Source organism: Phyllopteryx taeniolatus, chromosome 2, assembly GCF_024500385.1.
Source record: "Phyllopteryx taeniolatus isolate TA_2022b chromosome 2, UOR_Ptae_1.2, whole genome shotgun sequence".
NCBI classification, from domain to species: Eukaryota; Metazoa; Chordata; class Actinopteri; order Syngnathiformes; family Syngnathidae; genus Phyllopteryx; species Phyllopteryx taeniolatus.
The window spans coordinates 33,317,961-33,335,733 of record NC_084503.1 but is presented as its reverse complement, the minus strand read 5'-3'; the positions used below and the strand labels follow the sequence as shown (position 1 = coordinate 33,335,733).

The following is a 17,773-nucleotide window of genomic DNA, read 5'->3' as shown; positions in this document are numbered from 1 at the left end:
GGAGCTCAGATGGCTTGCAGATCTCTACAACCAGTCTTCCGTATCTCCAGGAAGAGGACGTATGAGGAGATTGCCATGGTAAGACTTATTAAATTTTTACAGACCCTAATTGAGTTTATCTGTGGTTGGCAAATTATCATTGTTGTACATACATGTCCAAAGTGTAATCTGCAACCCATTCCCTTAGGAATCTCAGACGTCTTTGATCAAGGGCACTTAAACTGCGGTCAAATACTCTCCAGGGGGAGTGGTCATTCCCATCTTTCAGCCACGCATCAATATTTCATTGTATTAAAATTCTGGAAGTGAAGCACATTTATGAGCTGATGACATACCCTCACTGGCTAGTCATTAGACAAAGCTACATGTAGCGGAGACTTGACACTTTATCTGCGAATCATGTGGCAAAAACAACATTTGTATATTCTGAAAAAAAAAAAAAAATTAAAAGCTACCAAACATTACGATAAAGAAATGTTCTACGATACTATCCTTGTTCAAAGAGGTTAATATTGGAGACCAGCTAATTTATAATTTACGATGTTTGTTAACAGCTACCGGATGAGATTTTGAGGATGATTTCATTCTTGCAGTGCTAAAGGGTGGTGACCATATGATCCGTGCCCTGGCTCTGACCTGCACCCGTTTTTGGGTGATAGACAACAGTCATTCCGCAATGAAGCACACCTTCACTGGCTAGACAGTGGGTGAGTGAGCGAATGAGTGATAGATACTATACAGATATATTTGACTGTTTTGTTTTTTGATATCAGGTGTCGTGACCTGGGGTCTGTATTCCCCTGGATTTAGGAACACTTTCAGAATCCCCTATGTCATCGACACCTGTGTCCAATGTCATAGTAAATTTAAAGACACAAAAGGGTTTCAGCGACAGGGAAAGAGAGGAGAAATTCTCAATTTTCAGTCTGACGACGACAAGCTGGGGGGATGCTGCAGTATGGACTGTTTTTTTTTTGTTTCTGGATGCACAGATTAAAAAAAAAAATTTGCTTTTGATTCTTGTTTTTTGTGTGAATATCTGAAGTTACAAAAGCATGTACATTCCATACAGGCTGCACAGTTATCATATGAAAACAGTGTTTGTGTAGGAGCAGTAAAATTTACAATGAAAGATTTCCTACAAAAACAACCCAGTTTAGATCACAAAAAGAATACTATTTACAAGGTTCATATGGACAGCATATTAGGGTCAGGAGGTCTGTAAACGGTTTGTAAAATTATATGAAGCAGAAAGTTTTAATTATTTGAAGTGTGCCTGTATAAGTAAACTATTTGAGGACCAAATGCCTTATTTACATACAGGTAATTATAGTATTTAGAACTAATGATATATTCTAAATGTAAAGCAAAGCAAAGTAAGACATTCAATTAAATTAATATTTATTAAATGTGGCGGCACGGTGACCGACTGGTTAGAGTGCCTGCCTCATAGTTCTGAGGACCGGGGTTCAATCCCCGGCCCCGCCTGTGTGGAGTTTATATGTTCTCCCCGTGTCTGCGTGGGTTTTCTCCGGGTACTTCGGTTTCCTCCCACATCCCAAAAACATCCATTTTAGGTTGATTGACAACTCTAAATTGCCCGTAGGTGTGAATGTGAGTGCGAATGGTTGTTTGTTTGTATGCGCCCTGTGATTGGCTGGCAACCAGTTCAGGGTGTACCCCGCCTCCTGCCTGAAGATAGCTGGTATAGGCTTCAGCACGCCCGCGACCCTAGTTAGGAGAAGTCGCTCAGAAAATGGATGGATGGATGGATTTATTAAATGTTGGTTCAATGGTGGCAGAAAAAATCCATGACCCTGGAAAAGCTACATGTAATTATAGTCCATCCATCCATCCAGCCATCCATTTTCGGTACCGCTTTATCCTCACCAGGGTAGCGGGCACGCTGGAGCCTATCCCAGCTATCTTTGTGCGGTAATTATAGTATTTTGAATTAATAAGCTCCATCCATTTTCTGTACTGCTAATTAAATGTAAAGCAAAGCGCAAATTTTGACATTCAATTCAATAAATACATAGTAAATGTTGGTTCAATGCTGGCAGAAAAAAATTCATGACTCTGGAACAGCTGATGAGTGTGATGACAGAAATTATGCCAATTAAAAAGGTTAATAAAGCAATTATTAAGCCACTGACATATATCATTTCAAAGTGGTAAATGTTTTAATGTTGTGTATTGATAGAACACTTTAGCATTGACAAAACAGTAACCCTCGTGAGTCAAGTTCTCATGCATTGTCTACTATGGGGACGACCTCTCCAACATGGCCGCCACGTAGGCACCTGAGGGCATAGTCAAGAGGAGCAACGTATCCAAAGTAGTGGGCGCAACCAAAGGAGCGGCTGCACGCTGTAGACACATACTGAACCCACACCCTCCCACCCAGAAACACACACACTCGGGGTTGAAAACAGAAGTAGACCAAGATGGTCAGAAGAAGAGAGTAATAAATGGAATCAAAAGCTATAAAACGTTGATTCCTTTACCTACCCACCGCTGAGGCCCAAGGTTAGTGTTTGTGATACTGTGAGAAAACGTTTATGTGAACTTTGTCCTAATTCATTGTGATGTAAAGTTGTAGCTCAATGTTAAGCTTTTTTTTTATTCTGTCATCGGCTCTTACACTAATGTGGGGACTAAAATAAATGCTAAAAACCATCAGTGTATCAGTGCAAACAACTGTTTACCTTGTTAGCTGCTTCAATGTACACATTGTCAGTGTAAGGATGTTTAAGTTTTGCTTAGAGAGAGTCAAACTCCTCTCTTGAAACAAGGGGTTTATAGAGTCACTTGGAGAGATTGTGGGAGAATTTTTTTAACATTATGTAAGTAGGAGATTCACTTTATAAAGCAATTTAGTGGGAGTAGCTGCTTTCTTGCTTATAAATTGTTGATTTATTTTAGATGTCATTTTTCCCACAGTGCGTCAGATCTCGCTTACACCAGGCTCCCTGCAACCTTAGGCACTAAGGGAGTCCTGGCCGGCTCTCCGTTTAAAGGGTTAGACCTCCCCGTTATTCCTACATATTACACAGTGGACCGTAAATGGCGATAGGAGGTTGCTTAAGCTGGTGTCGAGAGAGATTCGGTTAGGTTCCCACAGCCGCTTATGAAGCGTCGGCCCCGCTTACTTTAGGCTGCGCCTCAATAGAGTAACCTTAGCAGAGCAAACCACGCTTCTTTAAGGCTGCTCTATCTCACGATCTTTTGAATTTGGTACTGACCGACAAAATTTCGAAGGTCTTGGTAAGACAATCAGGACCTCCATCCATCCATCCATTTTCTGATCCGCTTCTCCTCACTAGGATCGCGGGCGTGCTGGAGCCTATCCAAGCTATCATCGGGCAGGAGGCGGGGTACACCCTGAAATGAGTAGGGGTTTGATGATGTCGTGAGGGAAGACATGAGGGCAGTTGGTGTTAGAGAGGAAGATGCAGGACATAGGCTTACATGGAAAATGATGACACACTGTGGCGAAAGGAAAAGAAGAAGAAGGGGTTTGAGGAGAGAGGTCAAAAAGGAGCAAAACCCCTATTTGATTTCACCTAATCTTTGTCAAAGATTCTTAAAGCCATCTTTTTAGAAGTTGCCTCTCTAATCATCCTGGGTCTGACCCAAAAATATATTGGAGACCAAGAGCTTCTACTGTACCTCTGTGTGTTCCATCCATCCATCTATCCATTTTCCTCCGCTTATCCGAGGTTGGGTCACGGGGGCAGCAGCTTGAGCAAGGAAGGACAGACTTCCCTCTCCCCAGCACTTCCTCCAGCTCTTCCGAGGGGATCCTAAGGCCTTCCCAAGCCAGCCGAGAGACATAGTCTCTCCAGTATGTCCTGAGTCGTCCCCGGGGTCTCCTCCCGGTGGGACGTGCCCAGAACACCTCACCAGGGAGGCCTCCGGGAGGCATCCTAATCAGATGCCCGAGCCACCTCACCTGGCTCCTCTCAATGTGGAGGGGCAGCGGCTCTACTCTGAGCTCCTCCCGGATGACCGAGCTTCTCACCCTCTCTCTAAGGGAGACCCTGGACACCCTACGGAGGAAACTCATTTCGGCCGCTTGTATCTGGGATCTTGTTCTTTCGGTCATGACCCACAGCTCCTGACCATAGGTAAGGGTAGGAATGAAGATTGACCGGTAAATCAAGAGCTTCGCATTTTGGCTTAGCTCCTTCTTCACCACAATGGACCGATACAAAGTCTGCATAACCGCAGACGCTGCACCGATCCACCTGTCAATCTCCCATTCCGTTCTTCCCTCACTCGTGAACAAGACCCCAAGGACAGCTTCACAACATCCAGAGCCTTTAGGAGCTCCGGGCAAATCTCATCCACCCCCGGGGCCTTGCCACCGAGGAGCTTTTTAACCACCTCAGTGACCTCAACCCCAGAGATAATAGAGCCCACCTCAGAGACCCTAAACTCTTTGAGGAGGTCTATTCTCACCACCAACACACGTCCCGAGTCAAGGTCAGCAGTGCCCCATCGCCACTATACACAGTGTTGATGATGCACTGCTTCCCCCGCCTGAGACGCCGGGTGGTGGACCAGAATATCCTCGAAGCCATTCGGAAATCGTTCTCCATGGCCTCACCGAACTCCTCCCAATTTTTGCCTCAGCAACCACCAAAGCTGCATTCCGCTTGGCCAGGCGGTACCCATCAGCTGCCTCAGGAGTCCCACAGGCCAAAAAGGCCCGATAGGACTCCTTCTTCAGCTTGGCGGCATCCCTCACCGCTGGTGTCCACCAGCGGGTTCGGGGATTGCCGCCACGACAGGCATCGACTACCTTACGGCCACAGCTCCGGTCGGCCACCTCAGCAATGGAGGAGCGGAACATGGTCCACTCGGACTCAATGTCCCCCGCCTCCCTTGAGACATGGGTGTAGTTCTACTGGAGGTGGGAGTTGAAACTTCTTCTGACAGGAGATTCTGACAGACATTCCCAGCAGACCCTCACAATACATTTGGGCCTGGCAGGTCGGACTGGCAGCTCACCGTGGGCAACTCCAGAGTGGAAGAGAGTCCTACCCCTCTCGAGAAGACTGATACCAGAGCCCAAGCTGTGTGTGGAGGCGAGCCCGACTATATCTCGTCGGAACTTCTCGACCTTGCACACCATCTCAGGCTCCTTCCCTGCCAGAGAGGTGACGTTCCACATCCCTAAAGCCAGCTTCTGTAGCCAGGGATCGGATTGCCTTTGGTCACCGCCCAGCTCACAATGCACCCGACCCCTAATGCCCCTTCCACAGGTGGTGGGCCCATGGGAAGGGGGATCCATATTACCCTTTCGGGCTGTGTAAGTTTAGTGATTGGGGCAGTCCCGATGGGGGTCTGTGATTATTGTATTTGTAAAGACTTATTTGTGTTTAATAAGTGTTTCATTGGGGGTTTAATGAGAGTTGTTTTTGTGTCACACATTACGAGGAGGTTTGGTGCAGCGTGGTCCCACCCCAACAGCGATGATATATGGCTGAAACGTATTCTTATGTTTTGTGGATTAGGATGTTCTACTTTTACGATAGAATGCTCCCCCCCACTTTCCTCTTCTCCTAGAGAGAGGTTTTTCGACGGGGAGCCGCGAAGCATTGGTGCTCCCACGAGGATGCATGTACAAATGTGTAAATTTAGATTTAGTTAGCTTTGTGTTGGTATTGTTTGTGCATAGGAAATTTGATTGATTTGGCTATTTGGTTCTCACGTGTGGCCTCAGGTGGCGACAAGGGGAGACGGAGCAATTCGACCTTAATAGGATCATTGCCTGTCCTAGTTAAAAGTTAACTTTAATTAGACGCCTTGGAGCATTGTAGGGTTTCTTTGACCAATTAGTTTTAAGAATTGTAGGTAACATGTTACTGCAGTCACCAGCCCGGGAGGACCATAGGGAACTTTGCTCTCTCCATTCCTGTTCCCCCTGTACACATTGGACTTCAAGTACAACTCCGAGCGCTTCCACGTGATGTTTGTCGACAATACTGCGATCGTGAGTTGTATTAGGAATGGACGGGAGGAAGAGTCTAGGACACTGATTAAGGACTTTGTGACATGGTATGAGCCAAACCATCTGCACTCAAACACCATCATTTCAGTGGGGGACTTCAGGAGGCATTCTTGCTCAAATTTTGACTTACTGGAGCTGGCTTTGAATACATTCATGGTAATTATTAACTAGCTATCTATTTCTTTTTTTCCCCTGACAGAAAGTCATATGAGGACGCATGTTTTGCTTCCACTCTTTCCTATACACACTATACTGTACACTAGGCAATATAATTTTCATGGAATTATATTTATTTATGAAGTTAACCTATAACATTTTGTGGCCCTGAGTTGTGCATGTTGTGTCTTTCTCATGCACCAAGAGACCAAAGTGAAGAAAGAAGCACAAGTGAGAGGTACAGGAAGAGTGCCAGAACGACTCCACAGGTCTGGACAGGGATTCTACAATGATGGACAAACATCCAGTGAAGGCAATTGTGCTGCAAAAGGAAGTAGGTTTGTCATTAATTTTGTATGTGTGTGAGAAGGTATACATAAAACGAGAAATGAATTGTAGGTGTCTGGGCCTGAGTACCAGGCAGTGCCACAGCAGCTGTCGCCGACAATTAGCTTCACAGTCACTTCGCCATTATTAATAATAAGATAATTCATTTTATTTATAGGTGAATTGCTTCTGTTTGGGTCCTATGAACCTCCTTAAGTCTGTATGGGCCATTTGAATCAGGGATTGAAAAGTGACCACTAAGGCGGGGTACACACGATGCAATTTTTAACCTCTTAACTGATTTTTAAAAAGAAAGACTCCATATTTGACTAGCAGAGGTGGGTAGTAGTGGTTGGGAATCACTGGTGTCTGTACTGTATTGTACATGTGTGTGTGAGCTCAGATTGGCCTGCTGAGCGCTGTCTGTTTGATCGTCGGCAACATGATCGGCTCAGGCATCTTCATCTCCCCAAAAGCGGTCCTGTTCTACTCTGGAGCTGTGGGGCCCTGCCTCCTCATATGGACTGCCTGTGGAGTGTTAGCCATTCTGGGTGAGAGACCAAAATGATTTGATACTGACTGCCTTAAAGACGTACTGTATGCATGACGCAATATTGACAACAAACAGTAAATGTTTTTATTTGTTTGAAAACAACACTTCAAGGAAACATTTTAAGGGAAAATCGGCTAAATTAATGCAACAAAGATTACAGGACTCTCAAATATTGAATGAACTAAATATAAATTGACCTGAATTGGCAACTAAGTCAGAAGCTAATTGTCCCTGGGATTCAAAGGGGGGTTGACTGATTGTCCCGATAGGACGGTAATCATCGACAGGGGTGGACATAAAAAAAAAGAGGCAAGATGCTTAAACAACATTGCCCATGAATGAATGTGGTTGGATGTTTGATGGTGGTCGGAGAGGCCGTAGGCACAGAATGGCAGCCATGCTTCTTACACAAGTAGCTTACCAACACTAGGGTGTGACTGTGGAGTGAATGAATTATGTGTGCAATTGTAAAGTGTCTTTGAATGCTTTGAAAAGCGCTATAGAAGTGTATCCATCCATCCTTCCATCCATCCATTATCTGAGCCGCTTCTCCTCACAAGGGGCGCGAGAGTGCCTATCCCAGCTATCATCGGGCAGGAGGCGGGGTACACCCTGAACTGGTTGCCAGGATGCATTATTATTATTAGAAATTATTACTATTATTATTAGAAATTGTGTACGTGTCTTGGATCTTTTCGTTCAGCTAATGAATTAGAAAATGGAAGGAAAAACAAGGTTTGATTGTATGCCTTCGATCTGAGATGTTCTGGATTCAAATCTCGGTTTAGGCCCTTTTGTGTGGAGTTTGCATGTTCTCCCTGTGTTTGTGTGTTTTCCTCTCACATTTCCAAAACATGCATGTAGACTCTAAATTGTCCATAGGTGTGAATGTGAGTGTGAGTGTTGGTTATTTGTCTAGAACTGCCCTGCGATTGACTGATGTCTACGACAGGGGGTACCCTGCCTCTCACCCAAAAGTCACGAATTGCCAAGTTGTCTCCTTGAATTTGCTATCAGAAAAATAATGCCTGCCACTAATTTGTCTTATCTGTGTTGTTGTGCTTCACAGGAGCGCTGTGCTACGCCGAGCTGGGCACCATGATCTCAAAATCCGGGGGGGCGTATTATTATCTGATGGAGGCTTTTGGCTCCCCGGTGGCCTACCTTTACTCGTGGACCACCGTGATGGTAGTCAAGCCCGCGGCATTTTCCATTCTCGCCCTGAGCTTTGCCGAGTACGCTTCAGCTCCTTTCTTTCCTGGATGCAACCTTCCTGTTATGGTCACCAAGTGTCTGGCGGCTGCAGCCATAGGTAACGACTATTACAGTATTACTGTAAAAGACTATTGCATTCTGTAAAAACAATGGTGTTTATGGACGGGTGTTTTTTTTTTTTTTATTTAAAAAAAAAAAAAATTTAACCACCTTAATTACATGAGAGCCGGTACTGGGGACGGCTCTCTAGTTTTCATGTTGGTTACACCTCTAACTAGACATTTAGTTTGCACAGGAAAAACCAAAGGTGAAAGAGTGAAGGCAATTGTGTTGAAATGTGCAAAAATGACATAGAAATGCATTGTTGGCGATGGCCACAATATATCCTGCCAGCCATCCTCCAAATGAAATGCAATAACTATAGATACGATTTTAATGGTACACAGGCTTGTAATAAGGAGGATTGGATCACCTATTTTTGGTGGTATTTAATACTGTTGGACCAGCCAGGACAACTCTCATGTTAACGTCAGTGTTAATGTTACTGTTCTGACTTGAGTGCATTGTTTTGTTGCCAACTAAAATGATTAAATAATTTCAATGTTATTGTTGTAACATGGGCAAGATGTGTTGGTGCGTAGCAACTGTAGTAAGATCTTGATTTGTAAAATTTTCTTAGACTGTTTTATTATTTAAAAATCAATATCTAACAAACTCTATTTTATATACACTTAGCCTTTTCGTGTTTTCCATCTTTCACAACCTAAAGGAATTTTTTTCCTAAGAACAAACAAAGCAAAGCAAATTTATTTATATAGCGCATTTCATACACAAGGTAACGCAATGTGCTTTACATGATTAAAAGCATTTAAAAACAAAGAAAAAACAGCATATAAACATTGAAAACAAAGAGAATTTAAAAAAAATAAAAATACAATTAAAACAGCATACAGTGCAAGAAATATCATTTAAAAGTAGAAATGCTCTAAAAAGCATGGGAAAAAAGAAGAGTTTTTATCCTGGACTTAAAAACATGCACACTTGGGGCTGACGTCACTTCTGTTAGCAACCTATTCCATTTATGTGCAGCATAATAGCTAAATGCTGCTTCACCATGTTTGCTTTGGACTCTGTGCTCCACTATTTGACCTGAGTCTGTCGATCTCAGAGCCCTACTGGGTTTTTATATTCCATATTTCTTTCATGTATTCAGGACCTAAACAGTTTAGTGATTTATAGACCAGTTGCAGAACTTTAAAATCTATTCTAAAGCTGACTGGAAGCCAGTGTAAAGGCTTTAGAATTGGAATAATATGCTCTGACCTCTTTGTTCTGGTCAGAACCCGAGCTGCAGCATTCTGAACGAGCTGCATCTGTTTAATGCTCGTTTTAGGGAGTCCAGTCAGAAGACCATTACAATAGTCAAGTCTACTTGAGATAAAATCATGGATGAGCTTCTCCTGGTCTGCTTGACACATACATGCCTTCACTCTGGATATGTTCTTCATATGGTAGAAGGCAGTTTTAGTAATTGATTTGATATGACTGTTGAAAGTAAGGTCGGAATCAATCAGAACACCAAGGTTTCGGACTTGGTCTTTGTTTTTTAAAGAGAGTGACTCCATGTATTTACTAACAGCAATCCTCTTTTCTTTATTGCCCCAAATTTTTTTCTCAGTTTTGTTATGGTTTATCCACCCATCCATTTTCTGAGCCGCTTCTCCTCACTAGGGTCGCGGGTGTACTGGTGCCTATCCCAGCTATCACCCTGAACTGGTTGCCAGCCAATCGCAGGGCACATACAAACAAACAACCATCCGCACTCACATTCACACCTACGGGCAATTTAGAGTTGTCAATTAACCTACCATGCATGTTTTTGGGATGTGGGAGGAAACCGGAGCGCCCGGAGAAAACCCACGCAGGCACGGGGAGAACATGCAAACCGCTCCTCAGAACTGTGAGGCAGATGCTCTAACCAGTCATCCACCGTGCCGCCTGCTATGTTTAATTGAAGACAGTTTTGGCTCATCCAGTTATTTATCTGTTTTAGACAGTGACACAACACCTCAATTGAACTGTAGTCATCTGGAGACTGCTAGATATTACTGTGTGTCATCTGCATAGCTATGATAGTCAAAATGAAAGTTCTGAAGAATTTGACCCAAGGGTAGCATATACAGGCTGAACACAAGGGGTCCAAGAACTGACCCTTGAGGGACCCCATAGGTCATTGCCATTCGATGAGATTGAACACTTCCAATGGTTACAAAATAATTCCTTTCCTCCAGGTAGGACCTGAACCATTTAAGGACTGTTACATTTAGTCCTACCACCGTTTCCAACCTGTTCAACAGTCTATTCCAACCTCTTCAGCAGTATATTATGATCTACCGTATCAAAGGCCGCAACAACAACACAATAAAAAAACATTTTTGGGGAATTTGCTGCTTGAAACTGTTAATTTGGTGCCATAACATATACAGTGTATTTATGGAGATTATAATGCCAATGTATAGCATTCTATTACATATAACCAATCCGTCATTTTTTTCCCCCTACAGTTTTCATTGTGACCATCAACTGCTTCAGTGTCAAACTAGCGAGTTACGTACAAAACATCTTCACTGCGGCCAAACTTTTAATCATCCTCATCATAGTGGGAGCAGGCATTGTTTTATTGGTACAAGGTGAGAATTCATAGATGTTGTTTCTCTAACAGAGAAAATGGGGTCAGTTGATCTAATATATATATTTTTTTTGTCCAGGAAAAACAGAGAACTTATCAAATACATTTGATGGCAAGTCAGTGTCTGTTGGAGGAATTGGATTTGCGTTTTATAGTGGACTCTGGGCCTATGATGGATGGTAAACATTATTTCATCAAAGTGAAATAATGAATGTCTTATAATATGACAGCATAGTTCATTTTTTTATAGTGTGCTGATATTATTTGTTTGGATTTCATTCTCAGGAGTCAACTGAATTTTATCACAGAGGAGCTGAAAAACCCTGTCAGGTAGGTAATAAATTCTGCCCCTCAATCCAAATGTCACACTACACGGTGTAACGTAAATCACTTGTTATTTAACGTATAATTAGTGAGTTAATTGATAGTAGGATGTAATTCAACACTACTGTTGGTTAGCACCACTATCTTTATTTACAGTGACCAGAGAAACACTGACAAGAGTCTCAAAGATTTCTCTGAAGGCGTGCTATATTTGAGAGTTTGTTAAGTCAGGAGAACAGCGGACCATTGAATCGATTATAAATAGATTAATAATAATAATAATATCCATCCATTTTCTGAGCCGCTTCTCCTCACTAGGGTCGCGGGCGTGCTGGAGCCTATCCCAGCTATCATCGGGCAGGAGGCGGGGTACAAACTGAACTGGTTGCCAGCCAATTGCAGGGCACATACAAACAAACAACCATTCACACTCACAGTCACACCTACGGGCAATTTAGAGTTTTTCAATTAACCTACCATGCATGTTTTTGGGATGTGGGAGGAAACCGGAGTGCCCGGAGAAAACCCACGCAGGCACGGGGAGAACATGCAAACTCCACACAGGCGGGGGCAGGGATTGAACCCCGGTCCACCGTGCCGCATAATAATAATAATAGTGGATAATTATTATTACTACTACTACTACTAATTATTATTATTATTAATTATTACTATTAGTGGCGAGGCTAGCCCCTATTTTGGGTCGTTGACTTAAAAAGTTCGATCAAAATTTATATACTTTCCAAAAATTTGATCATGGATTCAGTTCACCCAAAGTACTCGACCTAGACCCGCGACTGTTGTACAACCCCAATTCCAATGAAGTTGGGACGTTGTGTTAAGCATAAATAAAAACAGAATACAATGATTTGCAAATTATCTTCAACCTAATTGAATACACTACAAAGACAATTTAATGTTCAAACTGATAAACTTGATTGTTTTTTAGCAAATAATCATTAACTTAGTATTTTATGGCTGCAACACGTTCCAAAAAAGTTGGGACAGGTGGCAAAAGAGACTGAGAAAGTTGAGGAATCCTCATCCAACAGCTATTTGGAACATCCCACAGGTGAACAGGTTAATTGAGAACGGGTGGGTGCCATGATTGGGTATAAAATGAGCTTCCCTGAATTGCTCAGTCATTCACAAGCAAAGATGGGGCGAGATTCACCTCTTTGTGAACAAGTGAGAAAATAGTCATACAGTTTAAGGACAATGTTCCTCAATGTACAATTGGAAGGAATTTAGGGATTTCATCATCTACGGTCCATAATATCATCAAAAGGTTCAGAGAATCTGGAGAAATCACTGCATGTAAGAAAACACAGGTCCAAATGTACACAAACACTTCAGAAAACCAATGTCAGTAAATACAATTCAGCGCTACATCCGTAAGTGCAACTTGAGACTCTACTATGCAAAACAAAAGCCATTTATCAACAACACCCAGAAACGCCGCCGGCTTGTCTGGGCCCGAGCTCATCTAAGATGGACTGATGCAAAGTGGAAAAGTGTTCTGTGGTCTGACGAGTCCACGTTTCAAATTGTTTTTGGAAATTGTGGACGTCGTGCCCTCTGGGCCAAAGAGGAAAAGAACCATCCGCACTGTTATGGACGCAAATTTCAAAAGCCAGCATCTGTGATGGTATGGGGCTGTGTTAGTGCCAATGGCATGGGTAACTTACACATATGTGAAGGCACCATTAATGCTGAAAGGTACATACAGGTTTTGGAGAAACATATGCTGCCATCCAAGCAACATCTTTTTCATGGACGCCCCTGCTTATTTCAGCAAGACAATGCCAAACCACATTCTGCATGTGTTACAACAGCGTGGCTTTGTAGTAAAAGAGTGCGGCTACTAGACTGGCCTGCCTGCAGTCCGGACCTGTCTCCATTGAAAATGTGGGGCGCATTATGAAGTGTAAAATACGACAACGGAGACCCCGGACTGTTGAACAGCTGAAGCAATAAAGAATTCCACCTACAAAGCTTCAACAATTAGTGTCCTCAGTTCCCAAATGTTTATTGAATGTTGTTCAAAGAAAAGGTGATGTAACACTGTGGTAAACATGACCCTGTCCCAGCTTTTTTGGAACGTGTTGCAGTCATAAAATTCTAAGTTAATGATTATTTGCTAAAAATAATCAAGTTTATCAGTTTGAACATTAAATATCTTGTCTTTGTAGTGTATTTAATTAAATTTAGGTTGAATCATTGTGTTCTGTTTTTATTTATGTTTACACAAAGTCCCAACTTCATTGGAATTGGGGTTGTACATTAATCACGTGGATATTGGTTGGTATTGAATGTGTGTGAGTGTGTGCCAGAGACAGGGACTTGTTTTTCCCCTTGAATTTATGTACACTCCAATGTCCAGGAGTGACAGCATGCTATGCGTCTTTATCATGACTGTTTTGTGAATAAAAACAGCGATCCCCAGTGATTTATAGACATATCGTGTCTGTCGGGGATGGCCGAATAAACTGAAAGTTTATTTGAGGCCTCGGGCCTCTTTGGCCGAGTCTCTTTGTCTCTGGTGGGGGAAGTGTGTGTGTGTGTATCTGTGTGTGTGTGTGAGTGTGTCATTGAGTTCACCTGTAAAATCTTGTGTGATCCAATACAAGAGTGATTATGGTCAGAGAGGTATTAATGTAATAGTATGTTTATTGTTGTGGTTGCAATTTACCACTCCAATAGCCTCAAAAATAGTTTGGGTTGTGCAAATTTCTCCCACTTCTCCCCAACTGGGCTCTGAGCATTCTACCTATACAGAGCAATTGATATGATATATGATAAATATTGTGAAATATACAGCTTTTTGAAAGTGTCAATCAAAGGTAGGCCTTATTACTGTAACCTTGGAGTGATTATTATTATTATTTTTTTGATATAGCTAGTATATTGGCTCCCATTAGATTGAGCAGGTGTACCTAATGGTGTGGCTGGTGTTATAGCAGCATATGCTCTCTAGTGGCTGCTGTAATTATGAGCAGAGCTGGACAGCAATGGGACATTTCTGTTCCCTCTTTCAATATCTCTTTAATTTTATTCTTCACTTCTTTCTTTGCCTTTCATTTTGCCACAGGAACATGCCATTAGCTATCATCATTGGGATCCCCTTGGTGGCAGTGTGCTACGTGATGACCAACATCGCTTATTTCACAGTCTTGAGCAGAGATGAAATATTGCGGTCCCCAGCGGTAGCTGTGGTAAGAGGAATGGTCAGAGTAAAACTTGAGAGTCAATATTCATCAGTAAATTGGTACACAAAAAGAAAAAGAAAAATCTACTTTACACAAATTATATTGAGTCATGCTGGCACGGTGACCGACTAGTTAGCACATCTGCCTCACAGTTCTGGGGACCGGGGTTCAAATCCCGGCCCCGCCTGTGTGGAGTTTGCATGTTCTCCCCGTGCCTGCGTGGGTTTTCTCCGGGCACTCCGATTTCCTCCCACATCCCAAAAACATGCACGGTTGGTTGATTGAGGACTCTAAATTGCCCGTAGGTGTGAATGTGTGCGTGAATGGTTGTTTTTTTATATGTGCCCTCTGATTGGCTGGCGACCGGTTCAGCGTGTACCCCGCCTCCCACCCGAAGATAGCTGGGATAGGCCCCAGCAGCCCGCGACCCTACTGAGGATAAGCGGTAAACAAAATGGATGGATGGATGGATATTGATTTATACATACTCAAGGCCTTGATCAGGGCTTTCCAGACATGCACATATTCTGTCCGCTCATATAATGATGAAATGACCCAAAAGCGTTTTTATTTTTTTGCTTGAAGAGGTCACCAGTGATTACTGAATATGAATTCACAAACCAGCAGCACAAAATCAATTGATATTTCCCATATAGGTCCTTGACTTCAGAGGATATAATAGGTAAAATATTCAAGGTCAAAGGTTAAGGAAAGGACAAGGTCTCTTTTTTGTGTGTGCCCTTTTTCAGGCTTTTGGAGACAAAGTCTTTCACTCTATGTCGTGGATCGTTCCGTTTTTTGTCCTCTTTTCCACATTTGGCTCGGCCAATGGCAGCTGCTTCACTGCAGGCAGGTAAAGAAGATGACTGAAGATGTGGAAACTGACAAAGATTTGGGTTTTGGTTACTTGTTAGGAAGGAAAACGTTATGCCAATCATTTCAAAAGTAATTTCAGTATGATGTTTTAATCCTCAGGTTGGCCTATGTATGTGGGAGAGAAGGTCACATGGTGGAAATTTTATCTTATATTAGTGTGAGGCGCTTAACCCCAACCCCAGCTCTTTTGTTTAACGTGAGTGCTGCACATTATAAATTGTTCTGTTTGTGAGCATTAACGTCTCCCTGACTCTGCTTTCCCCCCCCCCCCCCCCATATAACACAGAGACTTATAACATGGTAGACTATAAACTGAATATTTTTTCTCTTGCAGGGTTTTCTGGCTATTTTATACATAATTCCAGCAGACATCAACACCCTCATCAACTACTTCAGCTTTGCTCAGTGGTTTTTCTGCGGCCTGACCATATTGTCTCTTATTGTCATGCGTTTCACTAAGAAGGAGCTGAAAAGACCAGTCAAGGTGCAGACCACCATCAATTAAAAAAATTATTATTATTTTTTTTACTACAACAATAGCTTTAGTGGTTGTGTTCCAAAGGTCCCCATCATAATCGCTGTCCTAATGGTGCTGGTCAGTTGCTACCTGGTCCTGGCCCCCATCATTGACAATCCCAACATTAAGTTCCTCTACTGCGCTATCTTCATTCTCAGCGGGCTCCTCCTGCACTACCCCTTTGTCCATCTGAAGGTCAAGTGGGCACGCAGACTCATGAGTAAGTAAATTAACAGTCTAGTTGTGAAAAAAAGGTGTTGAAATTGTACAATAGAGAGAATAATGTTGGGTTGCAGCATTAATTACAAGGTAAAAAGTGTGTACACTTCATTTGATTACACTTCATTTGTCACATTGCAGTGAAGTGCGATATGGTGCAAACATGCTGGAACACCTCGCCATTACATCTGTCGTACAGGAGGTGAAAATAGAAGAAAATATTCAGTTGTAGCTAAACTTCGCTTCAAATGTATTGCAGCAGTCAAAACATCAAAGATGTGACTGACAGATGTTTTGTTTCACAAATGTGTCCCATTATATTTATCGATTACAGACGGTGCCTGTGCAAATTACATTTACATAGAAGTGTAACCAACATATACCAACAGATAGCGTTTTTCAATAATTATGGCTCTCATGTAATTCATTAACCAAAATATTACACGCAGATCTGATTATGACGCAGTGCAGTTATTGAAAACTGCAAACCATTCATTCATTTGCTGCTGATTGTGTTCAGGGTCATGGGTGAGCATGAGCCTATCCCAGCTGACTTTGAGCGAGAGAAGTGTTACAACCCAGACTGGGCGTCACTCAATAACAGGGGACATATAGACAAACAAACATTCACACTCAGATGTGCCCATCTCGTAAACCTAGCAAAGGAATCAGTAACCCACCGCAGTCCAAGTTTGCAGGAATCGTATGTGTTTGGTGTAACAAAGAATTGACTCCTTGTGTGCTTCTTTGACCTTTACGCCCTCACAGGGCCCATCACCAAATATCTGCAAATCCTGATGGAAGTTGTTCCTCCTGAGAAATTTGAGTGAGGAGGTGACAAGTCGGTCAACTTCCATTTGGCTCCAGTAGCAGGGAAAGTGCCAGACTCATTTTTGCAAACTTGGAATACCTGACGGCATCTAAGCCAGAACTACGGGGTCATCTTTGTTAAATATCTGCAAACAGTTTGGCATTGACATACGGGTCCAAATGTACACAAATGAGGATTCTTGTTCTGTTGTATTGCTTATACATTAAGAGCCGTAACGTTAGGTATGCACCTGCACAATCTGATTAGCTGATCATTTTCAGCCTTAACAAAAATAAAGATACTCAATTTTGATTAACACTGTCAGAGAGGTTTATAGCAAGAATCATTTGTTACCTTTGTAATTGAACTAGAATTTCAAATAATCACCACTTGGTGTCAGTGGAGCATTGTGTAATGCACGTGAGGCTTCCTTCACTCCTGTTTTCTTTAATATGCATTTTATGCTTCAATAATAAAGGTCGCTCATAATGTCATGGGACATTCGCCTGACTTCGGTGCAGGTGGGGTGGGTTCAGTTCTCAATCAGTGATGGTGTGAATGTGAGAGTCTGTGTATTTCCCCTGTGACTAGTTGGCGACTAGTCCAAGCCCAAATTGTAGTCTGCCTTTCACCCGAAGTAAACTGGGAGGCTGGGATTGGCTACAGCTCCCCGCAACCCTAACAGGATAAGAAGGCTTAGAAAATTGAAAGATAGATGGATAGATTAATACATTTAGCCACTGTGAAGATGTTTTGCGCCTAAGTTTCGCATGGTTGAATCACCAAAACAAGCTTCTTAGGTTTATTGAAGAATAAATTCTCCCTATGAGTGAATGTGAGTGACTGCAATTGAATAGT

The 17,773-nt window shown here is 42.5% G+C and overlaps 1 protein-coding gene across 5 annotated transcripts; it reads left to right on the top strand.

Moving 5' to 3' along the window:
- Positions 1-2,367: 2,367 nt before the first annotated feature.
- Positions 2,368-17,227, top strand: LOC133474275 (b(0,+)-type amino acid transporter 1-like). Of its 5 annotated transcripts, none has more exons than XM_061765806.1 (13): positions 2,368-2,529; positions 6,381-6,509; positions 6,906-7,053; positions 8,125-8,367; positions 10,835-10,960; positions 11,039-11,138; positions 11,245-11,289; positions 14,375-14,498; positions 15,242-15,345; positions 15,468-15,564; positions 15,703-15,852; positions 15,931-16,105; positions 16,909-17,227. In XM_061765806.1, the coding sequence occupies exons 2-13, from the start codon at positions 6,465-6,467 to the stop codon at positions 16,932-16,934; spliced, it is 1,383 nt and encodes a 460-aa protein (XP_061621790.1). In that variant the 5' UTR covers positions 2,368-2,529; positions 6,381-6,464; the 3' UTR covers positions 16,935-17,227. The 5 variants fall into 5 exon arrangements, with proteins under 5 accessions (XP_061621790.1, XP_061621791.1, XP_061621787.1 ...); XM_061765803.1 differs by having other exon boundaries at positions 2,370-2,529; positions 6,383-6,509; positions 16,873-17,227; XM_061765804.1 differs by lacking the exon at positions 2,368-2,529 and adding an exon at positions 5,260-6,066 and having other exon boundaries at positions 16,873-17,227.
- Positions 17,228-17,773: the final 546 nt, after the last annotated feature.